Source organism: Poecilia latipinna, unplaced genomic scaffold (genome assembly GCF_001443285.1).
Source record: "Poecilia latipinna isolate Pla-1442-1.1 unplaced genomic scaffold, P_latipinna-1.0 Scaffold1315, whole genome shotgun sequence".
Lineage (NCBI taxonomy): Eukaryota > Metazoa > Chordata > Actinopteri > Cyprinodontiformes > Poeciliidae > Poecilia > Poecilia latipinna.
Genome location: NW_015113931.1, coordinates 2501 through 20756, shown reverse-complemented (window position 1 = coordinate 20756; position 18256 = coordinate 2501). Strand labels below are relative to the sequence as shown.

General features: G+C 39.3%; 3 protein-coding genes and 1 non-coding gene across 4 annotated transcripts; 1 reads left to right on the top strand and 3 right to left on the bottom strand.

Moving 5' to 3' along the window:
• Positions 1–288: 288 nt before the first annotated feature.
• plbd1a (phospholipase B domain containing 1a) lies at positions 289–6582 on the bottom strand. Its single transcript, XM_015055403.1, has 11 exons — positions 6358–6582; positions 5736–5958; positions 4839–4922; positions 4317–4458; positions 3343–3483; positions 2295–2439; positions 2009–2209; positions 1796–1936; positions 1520–1705; positions 1082–1188; positions 289–1000 (listed from the first exon to the last, which is right to left on the bottom strand). Exons 1-11 carry the CDS (start codon positions 6425–6427, stop codon positions 824–826), a joined length of 1617 nt encoding a protein of 538 aa, XP_014910889.1. The 5' UTR covers positions 6428–6582; the 3' UTR covers positions 289–823.
• A 148-nt stretch (positions 6583–6730) lies between these two features.
• Positions 6731–6803, bottom strand: trnar-ccu (transfer RNA arginine (anticodon CCU)). The gene has a single exon. It is a non-coding gene; the product is annotated as a tRNA-Arg (tRNA).
• A 454-nt stretch (positions 6804–7257) lies between these two features.
• On the bottom strand, positions 7258–14824 carry pick1 (protein interacting with prkca 1). The gene is made up of 13 exons (XM_015055404.1): positions 14534–14824; positions 13980–14060; positions 13576–13687; positions 12887–13015; positions 11880–11946; positions 11708–11797; positions 11559–11612; positions 11314–11376; positions 9951–10084; positions 9674–9766; positions 9503–9553; positions 8817–8961; positions 7258–8728 (listed from the first exon to the last, which is right to left on the bottom strand). Exons 2-13 carry the CDS (start codon positions 14018–14020, stop codon positions 8478–8480), a joined length of 1230 nt encoding a protein of 409 aa, XP_014910890.1. The 5' UTR covers positions 14021–14060; positions 14534–14824; the 3' UTR covers positions 7258–8477.
• Positions 12955–17916, top strand: LOC106961584 (galectin-1-like). Its single transcript, XM_015055406.1, has 5 exons — positions 12955–13044; positions 15273–15346; positions 16534–16613; positions 16780–16951; positions 17176–17916. Exons 2-5 carry the CDS (start codon positions 15338–15340, stop codon positions 17335–17337), a joined length of 423 nt encoding a protein of 140 aa, XP_014910892.1. The 5' UTR covers positions 12955–13044; positions 15273–15337; the 3' UTR covers positions 17338–17916.
• Positions 17917–18256: the final 340 nt, after the last annotated feature.

The window sequence follows — 18256 nt, the reverse complement described above, 5'->3', positions numbered from 1 at the left end:
AAAGATCAAAATGAAAATAATTACAAAATAACAAAATCAGGTACAAAATTAAAAAAAAAAATCCAAATCAGTTTGTTTCAATTTAAGACTTATGAAACTTTAGCAAACACTAAGATTTATTCGTTTCTCTAGAATTGGCTTCAGGTATGAGTGTGTGGGGTGTGTGTGTCTCTTTGTTGCCGTGGATACAAGTACCAAGCCCCCAACCTGACCCGGGAAGGACAGAAAGGTAAAACCAAGGACGGATGGATGGTAGACATTCAAACAAATCAAAACAAGACAACATGGTAAAAATGAAAAAGTTTATTATAAAGCAAGATCCATGAAATGCTAACGATACACATTTTGCAGCAAAACATACAGGCTAGGAGAAAAACACAAACCTGAGATGCTGCTTTTTTGGCATAGCACAAGACTTAAAGTGAATAAATCATGTCAGCAGAGAGAATCAGCACCTATTGCACAGTTTGATTGATAATGAAGATAGTGTTCTGCATGCATGAGGAGATTCAAGTGTTTAACAAGTAACAGGGCATTGATTTGGCACTTTTATTAAATCAATAAAGTCGCTATCAGTGTTCAAGGCACTAAAGGAAACACACTCCTGTAATAGTGAATCATTCAATTCAACCTGAGTGAAAAAATGAGAGAAATAATCTGATTTAGAAGCTTTTTGGGAAGTTTAACAACCTTTCTTTTGTAAGAAATCAGCAACAGATTGTACCTGGAGTTCTGAAGATTCATCTCACAAAAATCATCAGGGAAGACGGCTTTCTTTGTGTCTCAACACACACACGCACTCGCGCAAGCACACACACACGGCTCATGGCTCAAAGAGAACAGGCTGCATCCTGACAAACGTGAAGTTGTAGTACTGCGGCAGGCCCTGGTGGCTGATGCTGCTGAACTTGTCCCAGACGAATGGAGGCAGGCCGTCCTGCGTCGTCGGCCCGTTCACCGCCTCGGCCACGAAGTTACCCGCCATGTAGAAATCAGTCACCTGGACGGGAAGCGAAACGGTGAGCAGCAGGTCAAAGCAATAAAAACACTAATCCTGCACACGGTCGTGTTTTGGTCGTACCTTAGTGTCATAGCAACCTCCTGGCGAGGGCCTCTCGAATCTCAGGTCGTTACGGCAACAGATGGTTTTGCATGGGTTGCTCTCAGAGTACGGATCTTTCTTGTAGTCTTAAAAAAAACAACATGTTGGGACTTTTGGATGGATAACTGAACCTTTGCAGGAAACCTTTACACACTTTGTCACATTAAAACAACAAACTTCTATGTATTTTATTGGGATTTTTACACCAATAATCCATAAAATTATCCATTTCAGAATTGTGCAATACTTTGTCCTGGTAAAGTCGTGCATAACGTGTTTTATCCCAATAAAACACATTGTAGCTGTGATGTGACAAATCATGCTAATGGCTCCAGCGGTCTGCGTCACAATAACCTGGCATTTAAACAGGGGTGTGAATGAGAGTCTGATGCCACAAAGCGACATGGAGCAACTCACCGTTGTATCTCATGATGCGTTTCAGAGAGTCCAGGTCCTTCACGTTGGCCTGGTCGCGCCGGAAGATCTTGGCCCTGGGGCAGAGGTCGTAGGAGAAGTCCTCTCCGTACTCCAACCACATCTCCCCATATCCGCTCAGGATGTAGATGTTCCGGTGGAAGGGAATGTTGTAGGACGGCCAGTGACCTGCAGGCGGCGAGAGAGAGAGAGGGAACGATGCTCTCTACGGATCGACAAGGCGAGCGGAGTCAGAAACGGAAACGGGCGATGCGTTACCACTGCGCAGAGCTTGCGTCTGGTCGGAGAACTCCACCAGGCCGGGGATCTGCTCCACCACGGTCAGAGCGCCATCTTCAATGCTGCTGCCTAGCTTCACCTTGCTCCTGTCCACCACCATATACTGGTTGTTGTAGGTGCCTGCAGAAGAGTGGTCTTAACTTTACATTCTTGGAGAAAAAATTAGAATGAGTGTATAAGATTACTCTGTACCAGAGTTGTGTTTGGAGAATATTTTGGCCCATTCCTCTCCCGAGTGAGCCAAGCTGTGAGACAACCGGACCCTCTGCCACGACAGCAGGCTGTTGGGAGTGATTTGGTCAAACAGGGAGGAGTTGAAGACGTTGTTGGTGGTCTGGGTCATCATCAAGCCGCTGCCCAGGAGGTAGAAATCATCCAGAGACACAAGGAAACCTGGAGAGGCAAAACGAAGGATGGATTTGTCGTCCAGAAGACGATGAGAGGCGAGCAGAGAAGACTGTCCGGGACGTTTAGTTACCCGGGTAGCTGCTGAAGGACAGTTTCCCGGTGGCTGTGTGCGGCTCGGTGATGTGGAAATCCCAGTGCTTGTAGATGCGCATGGTGGCAGCGTATGTGTACCAGCTGGAATGGGCAAACAGGAGGTCCTCATAGCCTGGAAGCATCTATAGAGGAGCAGGAGGTCAGAGGGTACAGTAAGGTTACGATATGAAAACACATTTCCAGATTTACTTGTTTCTGTAACTCATACTTCAGTAATATGATTATTAAGTAACATAATATGATGAAGACTATACTGTCAGACTGTAAAAAAAAAAAAAACATCTGAGTGAACATGGATAGTCTTCACAGGATCCTGTAGGGATGGGCATTTATCGTATCGGTTATCATTTATCGTGATAAATTTCTTAGCATGATAAGAATTTAGATTTATCGTCACAATAAATTCCAATTAATGATGTTCAAAAAAATCCCCCGACTCTCCGTTTTGTTTGTTTTGGTAGTTTTATGATTTTCTCCCCTGTTTGTTCAATGAGGATATGAATAAATATCAATAAATTTGAAAATATGATTAAATGCAGTTACATGTGGTTAGCTTAGTGATGCAGATCATCCTTCTTTAAGTGACCCGTGTCCTAAAGAACCGTATCACAAAAGGGGAATGTTTCTGAAGTATTCATGTTGTGGCGCTATGATTGTTACGTCATGCAAATCATCTTTTGGCAATAAGGAGGGGATTATGTTTTTGCAAAAATAACTTTTGAAAAAAAAAATAATTTCAGGAAGGTGACGATAATGATATCGATTGATTCTGATCAGGTACATTGTGCATCTCTTGGTAAAATATGACACTTGTGGAAAGGAACAGCTGCAAATATAACCGATCTGACCAATTGGTGCATCTCAGTCAGAAATATGTATGTCAGCACTTCCTACTTCAGCATGACTGTATGTCAGCTGGCACATGGCTGATGTGTTATGGAGATATTTTAAGGAAGTGTGACATTCTACTGCAATTCTTTCTCTAGAAAGGGCCTGCGCAGCCTGAATGGGGTTAGCTGCCTTACCTTGATGAGTGCAGAGCAGTGACCCATCCCTGGAAGCTTGAAGTCTCTGAGCAGAGAGTTGGAGCCGGGCACCAAGGCCGGGATCAGGTCCAGCAGGTCTCCCACCGCGTTTAGGAACTGGACGTCGAACAGCGACAGCGGCTGTGGGAAGAACGGCGGATTAGCAGCTGGTCAGGGAACGAACACAAACAGAACGCTGATCGCAAGCTAAATGTTCTTATTCATCATGTTATGATTATATTCTTATATTATTTTGATCTTATTTTATACGACTTCATCCTTTTAATACCCTCTGACGACCAGTAGTTCATTTTTGTCCTCTGTAGAGGACATTTCTAAACTTGAATATCTCCCACCTCCTGCATTCTACTGAATTAATTCCTTTTGGCATCTGCAGAGGACATTTAGGGCTTTTCATTGATACCACATGTAAAGGGGTGGGACTTTTGTACGTACCTTTTTCTAATTCATAAAAATGGCATTTATCAGTAATAACACATTTTATGGGAAGAGACAAAGTAAGTGCATAAAACCTTTTATTACCTTACAAAGATTGTGGGATTAAAAAAGAAATGGTGATTGGACAATATTTTTTTCCTGGTAGTCAGGAGGATATTACGACTTTAGTTTCCCACTTTATTTTATTTTTTTCTCAGCTTGGCCCTAAAGCTGTGTTGTAAAACTGAAACTGTAAAAATGAGCTTCTGTAGTTAGTTTACTCATTTATTCATCATGCAGGATGAGTAAATTACTAGCAAAATAAAAAAAAAAGTTTAATTCCAGAGCAGATTAGAAAGTAACCCTGTAAATCCTCAGCTCAACATGAGCTCTGGTAAAATATTCTGCTGTTCCTTTAAATGTCAGACCCTACAGAGAGCTCTCTAGAGCTTCCTCATTCTAAATATGAACATAGAAATGCGTTTTACTAATAGTGTGAGTCTGTGAGGTGAGGTGTGAATCATATAAGCTTCGACCTTCTTTCCCTGCTTCTTGGCCCAGTCCGCGGCTCCGGCCTGCAGGCCGTCTAGCTGGGCCACGATGAATCCGGCGTGTCTCCACAGAGGATCGGAGCTCTTGTTCAGCTTCACCTGCTCTCTGACCCACGAGTCCTGCTTCCTACCAGGGCGACACTTCCTGTTTATTTATTACCCACCATCACCTGCAACACAATCTGTAAGATGTTCCACAAACAAGCCGAGTGTGTGGCATGCTAAAAACGAACAAAAGAAAACGACCCTCTGAACCTCAGTCAGCCATCTGTAAACACAGGTTAGCAACATTCCAGAGTTAAAGCAATCAGATTCATCGACCTGCTTTGTTTACAGTGCAGCTGTCGATATGAACTACTATAAACATCATATGACTGAGACCTGAGATGAACTGAGAAGAGGATATGAAAGATGATGACAGCGTATGTCAGACTGGGTACTGATCGTGGGGACGGTTCTGCGGCTTTCGCTTCTTACAGGGAGGTGGGAAACACAGGACACACTCACGACATGAAAGTCTTCACCGGCTCCAGGATCTTCGGCTCGGTGATCAGCTGCGGGTACATGTTGGTGTAGTGGTCCATCATCTGCCTAAGGAAAGAGAGAGGGGAGTCAGAACCAGCAGCAGCTGAGGAGGTCTGACGTCTGCTTCCAGATTCATAACCTTTGAACTTTCCATTTTGTCAGCTTGCAAAACCAAAACCTTCACTGAACCACCAGCAAAAAGTAGAACTGGAGCGAATTCGATCCAGGTCCTTCTGTCTTCCTCTTAAACTCGGACCAAATTCCCTGCCTTGCAGCATAATGCTGCCATCACCGTGTTTGACAGAATGTTTATAAAGATCAGCTGAGTTTGAATTACACACAGGTGGCCTCTGTTTCCTAATAAAGTTATTTTAAAGTTAATTAGTTGTACTATGCGTTTTATTTTTGGGTATGAGAAAAGAGGTGGACTCATATAAATACATGTTCTGATTTTTTTTTAAGATTACATTCATTTCCTTCCTCCTGAACAACAAATCAAACTATGCTCACATAAAACACATGTTCAAACTGTTACTATTCCATAAAAAAAAGCGATTCCAATAAAAATGAGTAACGATTACTGATAAATATGAGTAATGGTTGAGTCAACTACTCATAAACGTTAGTTTTAAAACCTTGATTTATTTGGTTTTTGTAAAACCTGGACATCCCAGGGCAATCACGTGTCGGTAATGATCATTAATTTGGGTTTACGGTGTATGAACTATTTGAAATTTGTAAAAAAAAAAAAAAATGGAGTAAAATACTTTAAAGTTTGAGGCTGAAATGTGACAAAATGTGCAAAAGATAAGTAAGCTGTAATCTATGCCTTTTAATTTAAACACAGTATTAACCATGTTGTGCGTAATGCGTCCTTACTGGGCAGAGAGGAATCCCTCCACGTAGCCCGCCAGGTAGAAGGTCATCTCGTCAGTTTGGGTTTTCTTCCCGTATCCGGCCCGGACCTCCAGAACGCTCCAGCCTGTGCTGGACAGCGTGTCATTCAGGTATCCGTACGCATCGCTGTCCGTCTCCATCACTCCTTCCTTCAGCACCACAAGCTTTTGCTCTTGGTCCCAGTACACAGTGACGGCTGTCATCTCTAGGCGGAGATCGACACAGTCAAACATGTTTAATGGGGAACGTTCATTCAAGCGCTTCTTTGAATGCAAAGAGTACTTTCATTTTTAAAACTATGCTTTTAGTGTAGCAAAAAGTCAGTTTTTGTTATATTTCATTCAAAAAAAATTATGATCTCTAGTTTACTACGGATCTCCAGGAAAGTGTAACTTTTAAGGCGCATTCATGTGACTGTCTTATTAACTAAACTATAATGAACAACAACATACGTCAAATCACAGCACGCGAGTCCAGTTAAACGTATTTAAACAGGGTTTCAGGCTTTCAACCAACCACTGGTCTGCAGGTTAAATCCCAGAAAATCAACGCCAGTTGATCTTATACAACCACCAGTGATTATCCACACCGTCGTCCGACTTACTGTCAGCAGCAGCGAAGGTCGTCACCACATGCACTGAAAGAAAGATATAAAGCTTCATTGTTAACAGCATGTTTGCAAAAAATGCAGCGAAACGCTAAGTCCGGAGCAGCATGAATAAAACAAATGAACTAAATGAAGTAGAAGCAACGAGGAAATTAAGGCTTTGTGACGGAGGGAAAGTCCTGGGTAGTTCGTGAGTCATGGGAGCGGAGCGCTTCCTGATTGGCTGGGAGCCCAGGCGAAGGCAAAAAAAAAATCAATAATGAACAAACAGCCGGGTAAAATTGATGTCTCGGTTTTAAAAAGGTAAAGAAGACACTAAAATTGTTAAAATGCGGTACAAGATCAGCCACAAAGATATCAAAAATATGACCACCCCAGATGGGACTCGAACCCACAATCCCTGGCTTAGGAGGCCAGTGCCTTATCCATTAGGCCACTGGGGCGTACACCTTTCGAACTGACAGGGCCATCATTAGTACATGTGCAGCGGGAGTATGTAGAAACATGAAAAGTTTCTAGCAGTGGTCCCCAACCCTGGTCCTCAAGGCCCACTGCCCTGCATGTTTTAGGTGTTTCCCTGTTGCTGCACACCTGAGTTAAATGAACCGGCATCTGAAGCAATTGCAGGAGTACAAAGGAGGTGATGCGAATCAGCTGTGCTGGAGTCCGAACTCATCAAAAACATGCAGGACAATGAACCTTAGGACCACTGTTACATAGCATTACATTTTCTGTTATCGAAAAAGTGCGAAAGAATCGTGAATACAAATTGTTGCATGATCGTTTATACGAAATGGAGTGAAAAGCTCGTCTACTGTGAAAAAAATCGTAAAGACTGGATTAAGAAATGATGTAGAGTATTATTCTAAGGCTTAAAAGTAAACATCACAAACCAAAGAATTTCAAATAGTTTTATTTTATATTTACAAATCTTCGGGCATTGCTTTAGTAACAGGAATAAAGCAAAAATGAATTTGAAAAGCTAAATTAACCATCTTAATAAAACATGAGCTTCTCGCAGTAGGTACATCATGTTTGTATGCATTTGACTTCAATAGTTTCTTTATTTTGAGGATAGTGTATAATTTCAAGGACCAAACTTACGAGCTTCACTTTGAGATCAGTATATTTAGCAACTGGTGATTAAGTGCATAAAGATTTAAAAAGTCCTTCCTTACGTTACATAAAAGTAAACAAGACAAAAATAAAACTATTTACTTCAGCACAAAACTTCAACTGAATCTATTACAGTAGTAAAGTAAAATCTGGTACATTGCTGCCCCCCAGTGGTCACTTGTAATATAACATATTCAAGCAAGAGTTTAATTCTTCTTTCCAAGAATAACTTTTTACAAACTTTTAAATATGATTTCAGCAAAACAATAACACAATAAATACAGTGGTAATGACCTGATACACAGCGTTATTTGGACTGTCCATGTTTATACTTTCTTTTATGTAGTGCTAACAGCATAGTAGCTCTGTGGGGTTGCATGTGCACACAAGACAGCCACCCTTCTTGTTTTTAGTGCAAGGCTGGGATGTAAAAGCATAGTGTTATTTGCAATAGAATGGAATATGAAGAAAATAAAATCAAATTAATGCAAGGTAAACCTGGCTTAATGTTTGCAAAACCAAGTGTAACAAATTTTGAAGCTGGAACATCTTTCGTTGATGTTTCGTAAAATATGGGATTCTTAAGTTTCAGGTAAGACAAAAAATGGAAAGTAGCTGAATAAGTTGGTGTTGTACAGTGTGCAGCAAGCAATATAGACAATAAAGTAACAACATTCAGTTTCATACAGACTGACAAACACCAGAAACCCATTAGACTCCAAGAGCGACGGTAAAAAAAAGGCACACCTCCAGCTTCAAGATCCCACTCTGACGTAGTAAACACGGCTAAGTGCTAAAATAAAATCACCCACTGTGGTGGAGTTGTGTCAGTGAGAAAAGGAATAATAAAAAAAAGCAAGAAAATGGGTTTAAATAAACAATAAAACTGTAAAATGAGCACAAAGTCATGTTGAGCTTTGTTTCAACAGCATCAAATGTTTTCGCTGCTGTGTTTATCACGTTATAGTGCTCATGTTAAACACACACGTTCATTCATTCACTCATTCATCATCAATCAGCTTCTCGGTGCCGTTCTCTGCCTGCGTGCTTCCTCCCTCCTCCCCTCCTCCTCCCCCGTCCTCCTCGTCTTCGTCTGTGTAGGACAGCGACTGGCTGCTGTAGTTGATCATGGTGCGGGACAGGTCCACTTCGATGGGGAACACGTCCGCCTCCTTCAGGACGGCGTAGCAGTCGTCATAGTAATGGGACATGCCTGAGACGAAGCGCTGCAGCTGGAACACGATGTCCTGGACTGAAAACGGAGAGAAAAGTCGAATCTGAGTCTTTCTTCTTAGGGAAGCAATAATCGGCTAACAGGAAACGGGCGAGGAAGGACAAACCGTGTTTCTGATCCAGCAACTCGATCTTCTCCAGAACGTCCTTCCTCATCTTGGCGAAGCGCGACCGAGCTTCCTGCCGACACCGCAGCACCAGACGGTACTCGTAGTTCCCGGTGCTCACACGATACAGAGGTTCTCCCATGGCCTGTCGGATAAAAATAAAAACAGATCAAACAGAGAGTTTGAAAAAGTGTTTAACCCTTACAGTTTTGTTCTGTTCTTTACTGTCACAACAGTTTTTAAAAATAATTCACTAATTTGTTTAGGGACAAAACCCAAACCAGCTTGACATGTAGAAACGAATGGAGTTACGGCACTTTTACAGAAAATAACTCCCATTAAGTGTTTGTAGTCACTGTCAGTTCAGTGAATCCTGGCCTCACTTGTCTTTGCTGTGCCGTTTCTAAGCATCAGTGACTGTTTAAGGTCTTGCCACTGCAACTCAATCTGATTTGGGTCTGGACTTTGACCAGACCTGAAACATAAATGTGTGATAAAGAACAGAGGAAGCCTGTATAATACAGTGCAAAGGTAGAAAACAGGATTTCTGTTTACACTGGAAACATGCATCATAAAGTCAAAGCCATTTCTTAGTTTCATTTTCAAATACAAAGTTCAGCAGGTAATGTGAACAATAAACTAACCAACATGACTGTAAAAAGTACCAAAGACCCACAAATACTCACAATGCTGCTGTATTCTTCATCATCCATTTCCTTCACCTTCAGGCAGTATGACTGAAAAAAATCAGACGTTTATTTAATACAGTGAATTCATCCAACTGGAACTGATGATGATGATGATGATGATGTTGATGATGACGAGTTGTGCAGAAAAACCCGGAGCCGTTTCCTCACCAGATATTCAAACTTTACGTCCAGATACTTGCGGATGGTGAGCTTGGTGTCTGGAATGGCCTTGTGCAGGTACGTGTTCAGGTCATGGAGCATCTGAAAGTAAACAACAACAAGTTGACTTAATGCTGCAATAGAAGCAGGACAAATAAATACAAAGAGGAAGATCGGTTACAATGAATGCTTAAATGAACTTAATAAAGGAATAAAAATCAAATTAATTAGGTTTTTGTATCTTCAGTGCTGCAAATTATACTCAAAACATGCACTGTGCACTTACAGGCTTGATGGTCTTCAGCAGCTCGATTCCATATTTCTCGATGTTTCTGTGAGCGTCAGCGAACTTGACGAAAGCCTCGCTGGCTGCAGCCTGCGGCTCTCTGACACCGATGATGGAAAACACGTCTCCAAACCCTGAGGAGGTAAATGACAACAACAACAACAACAACAACATGTCACATAAAGTTGATAGATGTGAAGCTTTTCTAATACAAAGATATGTATATAAGTAAATAACATACAGACACTAACATTTTTTGCTTACTTTGTAAAAATTTTGAATAAAATGATACAATAGTAAGAACATGTGCATCAATGCGGTTCTTCTTCTTCTGCATTAAAGCCAGCTAATAATAGTATTAACACTCAACTAATGAAGGTGCCTCTGATATGATGCTAAGTTGTTTACATTAATAAAGTTGGCAAATAAGTTCACAGTTAGCTACATAACTAAATTCATGCCAACATTGGCTGAAATGGTTTGGTTTTGATCAGGCTGTGACATCTGTGTTACAAACGATATTATATCTCCAGAAACATGGCCGAGCGTGCGCTCTTAGCAGCAAACTATCTTTGATCCATTTCTCTCCAGTAACCTTGTCAACAAGAATTTAGGCAGTTTAGGAAAAAGTAAACAACACTCTGGATGTGGTTCACGTGGTTTGTACCTTAGGAAAGCTTTGTGAGTATTTGTGTGTTTTTAGGTTCTTTAGGTTCATAAAATGTAAAGCAATGTAAGCAGCATTAAGATGAGTGGATTAGCTCTTCATCTATTTTAATTACTGTTGTATTTCAGTTACAAAAAAAAAAAAAAATCTACAAAAGATTTCAGAAAAAAAAAGCAAACCTTGTGTGGAGACTAGAAGTGTACAATACTGTATATTTTGGCGTTGATCTAATACCAAGTAGATGCAGGGATCGTGTCGTCGCCACAGATACATTTTATTCAAGTTTAGTACATAATCAAACTTCTGGCCATCGAGTTTTTGTGTATTTTTTCCCCTTGAATTATTTTGTTCAAACTTAAAAACAGAATTTGGACAAAGTTTGACGGCATCTACAAAACATCTTAACATAAACATGATTTGTGCAAATGTTGAGAAACTAAAATACAAAAATAAAGCAAAATTTCAAGCGGAAACATGAAACTAAAGTATCAATCTTACAACTAACTCTACGGTGTGATACTGAAAGCTCTCTGGTTACGTATGGTCACATGTTGTGAGGATGGCACACCGATCTATGTACTTAGCTTTATAAAACTGACATGATCAGGCTTTTTTTTTTTTTTTTGCTACGCAAAGTGAGGACAAACAAAAATGTAGCTTTTGTGACACCAACAAACTATTTCTGAAGCGACAGACCTCTGTGAGTTTGAGACAGTTCAAAGAAAGCTCTGAGCAGCCTCTTCGTGTGCTCCATCAGTCCTGAAAGCACAAAACAAGACAATGAGATCCTGACCTGAACAAACACTCAATATCACTCTTTAGATTTTATTATGTTCGAATTTGATTAAAGGAATGTATACTTTTTATATTTATGTGAATTCACTAGGAGACTAAACCAGCTAACTAGTTCTTTTCACTCCCGTTAGTTTTGGTGTTTTTACCTTTGTAAAGCTCAGCCGTTTTCTCCAGCTCTTCCAGTCGTTTCACCAGACCGTCTACAAAGACAAACATGTTTATAACATGAACCGTCCGCAGAAATCAGGCAGCAGTAACAATTTATTAGAATAATATAAATGTGAATGAATCTCACCGTTGCATAGAATAGCTCTGCTGAGTCCAAGAGCATCCGCGGTTCCTGAGCTCATGTTCTCCACCAGGCGATGTTTGACTTTTTTCAACACTGAAGCGTCATAAATTAAGATTCAAAGAGATGCATTCACACCAGCAGCAAGTTCAGATTGTGAAATGAGCGAAGCACAGACCGATATCTAAGGATTTCCCCTGCTTTGGGTCAGCCTGCAGTTTGTTGTAGTGGATCACAGCCTCTCCCTGTGAACACAAACACATTTAAATGTTCAGTTTGTGCTAAAAACAACTGAGAATCTTTCATTTATAGAAAATGGAAGACAATTTGTTTCAGCATTAGAGGCAGAATGGAGAGTTTGGAGGAAATGGTGACGTCAAAGTGCATCATGGGCCCTGAAAAGCAAACGCCAGCACAGGCTAATCCTTTAATTCCCACACTGCAGCCCGTCTTTATCCCAGAGCGCAGGAAGTCAGGGAATGTTTCTGTGTGAAACAAAAGAAGTCAAAAACAACATGACCGCACGGCGATGCTGACGTTCTGCCACATGATTTCTATTATCCTCAACTCTTCCAAAAAGCTTGACCAGCGAGTTAAACTCCTCTTCTGCTCCATCCAAAGCTGGGCTCTGGACAAAAACAGTGAGTGATTTTCTACCGCTTTGATCACTGCGAGTTAAAGATAAAAGAGACTGAACCTCAGTGACGTTTATTTAGTTTAGTTATAAATTTAAATCTTTGGACATTTTAAATCTAAGTGATCAATTAAGATGGAAATTTTTATTATTTCTAACACTTTTTCACATTGAAAGGGTAAATTGCTCAGATAAAAGATCCAATCAGTCGCCTGTGTTGCACCTTCTTTGGTTTTTATTACAACTTTACTTTGCGTAACAGTTTTCTCAAACTTTCTCCGTTTGCAGGACGCATTAACTCTTCGCACAGAGTAAGGATTTTACACATCTTGTTCTCAGTAGTGTTGTTTTTCTTTGTATGCGATTGCAAATTTCTTTCTACCAGTTACTGATGGCTCACTCACTGTCTCCTTTCACAGCACAAGAAAGTTTTTAACACACACGGTTTTAAGAAGTCATAACTGTGGTACATGAAACCAACACTAATATGTTTGTTCACATAACGCTGTGATTAACACCAAGCCGTCTTTCTGTTCCCAGAACCTGCTGACCTGGACAGCTTGAATCATCTTGGCCACCTCCACCTTCGTTTTCCCTTTCACCGTTTTCCCGTTCACTCCGGTGATCTCGTCGCCCGCTGCCAGCGTCCCGTCCAGAGCTGCGGGAGTGTTGTCAAACACCTGGGAGACAAAAGCAACCGCTTGAAAAGGTAAAACGTCAAATCAGCTTTTACTGGCCCAGTTTCAACTGCAGTGAATGAAAAATAAGATGGAGAGCCGTGAAAAAGGCTTTACAGTTAGGTTCAGTTTTTTTTTTTTTTTTTTTTTTATTACATTCAAGCTCAAACACATTTTTATTTCAGACTAATACAACCAGAGAAAATTCAAAATGCAGCTTTTAAATTATATTTTTGCTAAGTGGGGGAATAAAATGATCCAAACTCACCTGAGCCTATGGGGAAAATAAGTAACCACTCCTTATTCACTGTGATTAATCACATTTAATTTTTTATCCAGATCCGATTGAAATGGTGTAAAATGCCCTTGAACTATTTTATATCTACTCAGATAATTATTTTCCTTATATCACAAATTATTAAATAATTGGAATCATTAAGGTGAGACAAGAAAAGAAATATAAATTAATTTCTTTTCTAAATGTTTGTTTAATAAAAGATGAACCATGAGGTAAACATGACGTCATATCTAGGCGTTATAGTTACCAGCTCTCATGTTCCTACCTGGACAATATAGAGACAGGGGCAGTACTGAGCTCCACCACCGATGCTGATGCCGATGAGATTGTTAGCATCTTTCTTCAGCGTCACAGTGCCGGGAACCGTCGGTATCCCTCTGTACAGATCAATAAATGACACGTTTGGTTTAGCTGTTTCGTGGATACTTGGTATCAAATATAATGGATGAAATGAATTCATCGTATTAGTTAATATTTTAAAGATGAACCAGCTTTTAATGGCCAACATGGATCTCCTACTTCTTCTGAGCTCAGACCTGCTCCTTTAAATTTTAAACAAAATACACTGAAGTGTGGACTTCCAATGAGATAACATACAGAAAACGTCCAAGAGGTATAAATACTTTCAGAAGACTAAGATTATAAAACATCAAAATACATTTGACTCACAGTTTGTCCTCCTCCAGCTCATAGTCCATGTCTGTGAACATCGCAGGACAAGAATCACAACTTTCCCAAGAAAGAAAGTTCCTGTAAAATGAAAGAAATGAAAAAACAACAACTTTATCAGTGATCTGTGTCCAAGAAGATTTATGATGAAAACAAATGTAAGCACCAGACAACTTTTAAGCTGCCAGGAAAGACTCTACTTTAGGTGAGCTGCAGTACTAATTACAGTAAAGAGAAAAGACAAAAAAGGCAGAATAAACAGAGTCGGCTTTGGCACTGATGCTATAAAAGCAGCGACATGATCCGGGCTGCAGTAACAGATGGTGAGTCACGGTTCATGCTACATTAAAAAATCTAACCCATCTAGGTTCAGTAGTTAAAACCAAAGACTTTAAAAAACATGTAAGTAAAAACACAAGATAAATATTTAACTGTAATGACGGAAGTTAAGATAAAATTGCATGCTAATGCTGCTTCATTAGCTGCTAGCTGGTTTAGCTTCAGGCAGGTGCATTAGAGATGCTACCAGCTTTTAGACATTCTTTAAAAAATACCTTCAGCGGGTTTTCAGCAGCTTCCTCATGCAGGTGTCACCAAATACGCCTCTATCCCGAATATTCTTTCGAAATGTGCCTTTTACTGGCAATTATATTTCCATTAACACCAACACAAATGTAGTGACAGCTCCTGTTTACTTAATTATGTCACTTCCATCGACGTAGCGGAAGCTGTTGTCAGGAAAAGCTCGCCCTCTAGTGGCCACAAATAAAAACCTCAGTTTTCCAGAGAAGTTCAATGTGAATGTTGCTTTACTGAAAATGACGAAATAGAGCTCAGTAAATAATAAAGAGAAACCGAATGTTTCTGTAGAATACTAAAACCAGAGTCATGTAAAAAGAAACAATTGCTTAAAAGATGATAACTGAAAAAATAAAGCACAAAATGTTCAATATAGCCTGAGTAGAATAAATGCCAGTAATATTCAGTAATATTAGCTGTAAAACGTAGTTAAAACGTTTAGAAACGAATTTTTCTTAGGTATTTGATATCTTTAGTGTATTCATATTTAAGTGTAAAAATATAAAGATGTATGATTATTGTAATTATATTAAAGCAAAAAGATTAATATTAATTTTATTCCATTTTCAGACAGTTTCAACACAGGTAGCTTCTTTACAAATATTGAGTGTGCTAAGTGTTATATTGTTCATGTTTTCTGCTTTGTGCGACTCTGTTGTGTCATACATATACAATAATTACATTCAAACCTCTTATTCTCCCTCCATCACACAGGAAGTGAGACACATTGTGTATAAAGATCGTTTCTTGGATTATCATAACTCTTAGTAGGATCCAAAATGAAGATGGTAAGGCTAATTGTCCTTCTTCTGCATTTCATCAAAATACTTGCGTCATTGTATGAGGAACAAATTGTTTTTGATTTTTTTTTTAATACAAGGACATTTAACAAATAAGTGAGTGCTTGTGCACAATTAGTAATATGGATTATCATATAAAAAATAATTTTACTAATTAAAAAAAAGAAGGCTGCATATGACCAATAAAAATTATTTGGTTATACAGACTTTTTTTTGTCTATTAACTGTGCATTATATGTATTCAGTATCCTGCCTAAACATTTTTGTATGTGTCAGTGCAGTGAAATGTGGGGGTTGAACAGGTGTTGAGGAAGCTCAGGTTTCCTTCAAAAGAAACCTGCAAATCATCTGCACTAGCTGCGTTCCCACTGAAAATGTATGCAAAAAAAAAAAATCACAATCACAGTGTTTTTTTTAACTAAATGAGAAATGCAATTAAAATTGAAAGTGAATACATTTGTTGACACAATCAGTAATTAAAAAACATGACGCGACGTCCTCCTGCTACCACTTCCTGTCGTCTTCTTCGTTTTTTCCACCAGTAGTAACATCCGTTTGTTGATCACTTGACTTGGGTAATGCTGAGAAAAGTGTTTGCAGTTTTGCAAAACATGCTAATTTCGAAACATAAAAGCGTGAAAACGTTTGAGCAAAAAAACATGTTTTTTTTTCTCTCCCTAATTGCTGTGCCTCCATTAAGCATTTTTTTTTTTTGTAATTTCAATTTGTGCAATTATATGGTCAATGGAAAAACGACTATTGTTAGCTTTGGTGTCTCTGAGCTTTTTCTCGACAAAAATCCATGCACAATTTAGAGGGTTTAAGTCAGACTAGTGTGCTTCTTAATCAATCAGTGACATTATGGTCATTAATACTGTTAGCTTTGGCAGCATGCAGGTTCCAAGTCTAGCTAGAAAATGAAATCAGCATTTCCATACAGCTTATATAAGAAAGAAGTGCCAGAAAATATCCTGGTAGAAGGCTGCATTGACTTTGGACTTGATAAAATTCCTTTTTTATTGGTCTTATGTATTTCTGAGAAATCAAATGTTTGGTTTTTATTAGCCGTAAGTCATGATGATCAGAATTAACAGAAATAAACTTTTGTTTTTAAATGAATCTACATAAGGTTCTGATTTGGTGATGTGGTTTGAACTCAAAACTCTTTTCCTCAGCAACTGGAACTGAAGAATGTGACCTTAAGACCTGGAGACAAGATAAAACTAAAGGGGGAAATTTTGCACGATGCTGAGAAGTAAGACAAGCAGATCATATTTGTATTTAATCCTGGATTTTGGTGTAATCCTGAATGAAAAGCACAGATGACGCAAAAACAACGTTAAATTTTTTTCCCTACATTTATTGATAAATGGAATGAGTGCAGAAAAAAAACTATAAAATCGGATTCACAATCCAAACAGGTTCCGGATCGACCTCGGTGTGAACTCGGAAGACCTGGCGTTGCACTTTAACCCCCGTTTCCAGGACGACGCAGACGGAGCGGTCCTAGTGTACAACTCAAAGACTGCAGGTTGCTGGGGAAGTGAAGAGAGGGAAATGCACAACCCTCTGCAGAGGGGCAGTGATGTAAAGGTGAGGAGGTCTGGATCCAGGACAAAATGGTTTCAAGGTGTTTTTATTTGTCTAACCTTCAACCAACAGATTGAAAGTTAATATTTTTTAATATAAAATGGTAATCATCATAGTCACACACATTTACTTTCTTTTTTTGAGTTTCTGTGGTATTTAGACCTGTACATCACTTCACCTATGACTGACTGCTTGTTGAAAAATAACAAACATGCGTTTTGTTTTAGATTTTTTTGAAGCTTTCTGGTGACGGGTTTGAGGTGGAGCTCCCTGACGGGCAGAAACTCAACTTTCCTAACCGTACAAACATGGATGAAATCAACTACGTCCAAGTGTCAGGGGATTTCAAACTCAAGAGCTTCAAGATCTACAAATCCGCGATGACTTAAATAAAAAACGATTGAAACCAGTGTCTTTACTGTACAAAGTATAGCACATGAATTTTGAAGTGCCCTGTTGTGTATTATGTTCAGATTTAATACATTTTGTTTTGAGATGACTAAAAAGTTAGGATATAAACATAAAATTGGGAATTGTTTTCTACAACCTGTAAAGCAAACTCAAACAGTCTATCAGTGGGTTTTGACTTCTCTCTCTCCCAAAGCATATCAAGGATACAAAGAAGAATCAAAGATGTGTCAGCTATGTCAGAGTTATTTGTGATTTAAAACAAACTAGAATTGCATTTTACTGTGTGAATACTGTCTGTTTAATGGGTGGTTTAGTTGATTAAAGAAGAAGGAATAACTGTAAAGTGAGGATGTTCTGATCAGGCATCCAGCTATCGGCTCAGGGCCTGATTAAGGCATTGTTAAATGAACAGCTTTGGGGGCCTGTGAAAAAATGAGTTCCTGATACGTCTTGTAGATGTACTGATGTTATTTTGTCAACTAAACCTCCAATATAAGTCATGTAATTATGGTCTGTTCTGCCACTGCAAAATAAAATCAGAACTACTGGGGCACACCGTTCTATTGATCTAGTGAGTCCTGGTTTTTCTCGGTGTTCTACAAGAACACGTCAATAAATTAAACTATTTCTTTAAAAGTTAATTCATTTCATTGACTCAATTAAAAACTGAATATTCACATGCATTGCAAGAATAGTGTAGCGTAACCCAAACAGCAGGGGGCGACATGGCGCAGCTGTTTTCTGTGTCTTCTTCATAACCACCGAGATTCCAGAAGCTACGCCATTCCGTGGTCCTCTCATCTCTACTTACCTGTATTTCAGGTTAGTACCCAGTGAAAAACCACACAGACAGTATAAAACCCGAGTTGTACTTTGTATCAATTATTCGGGCCAAAC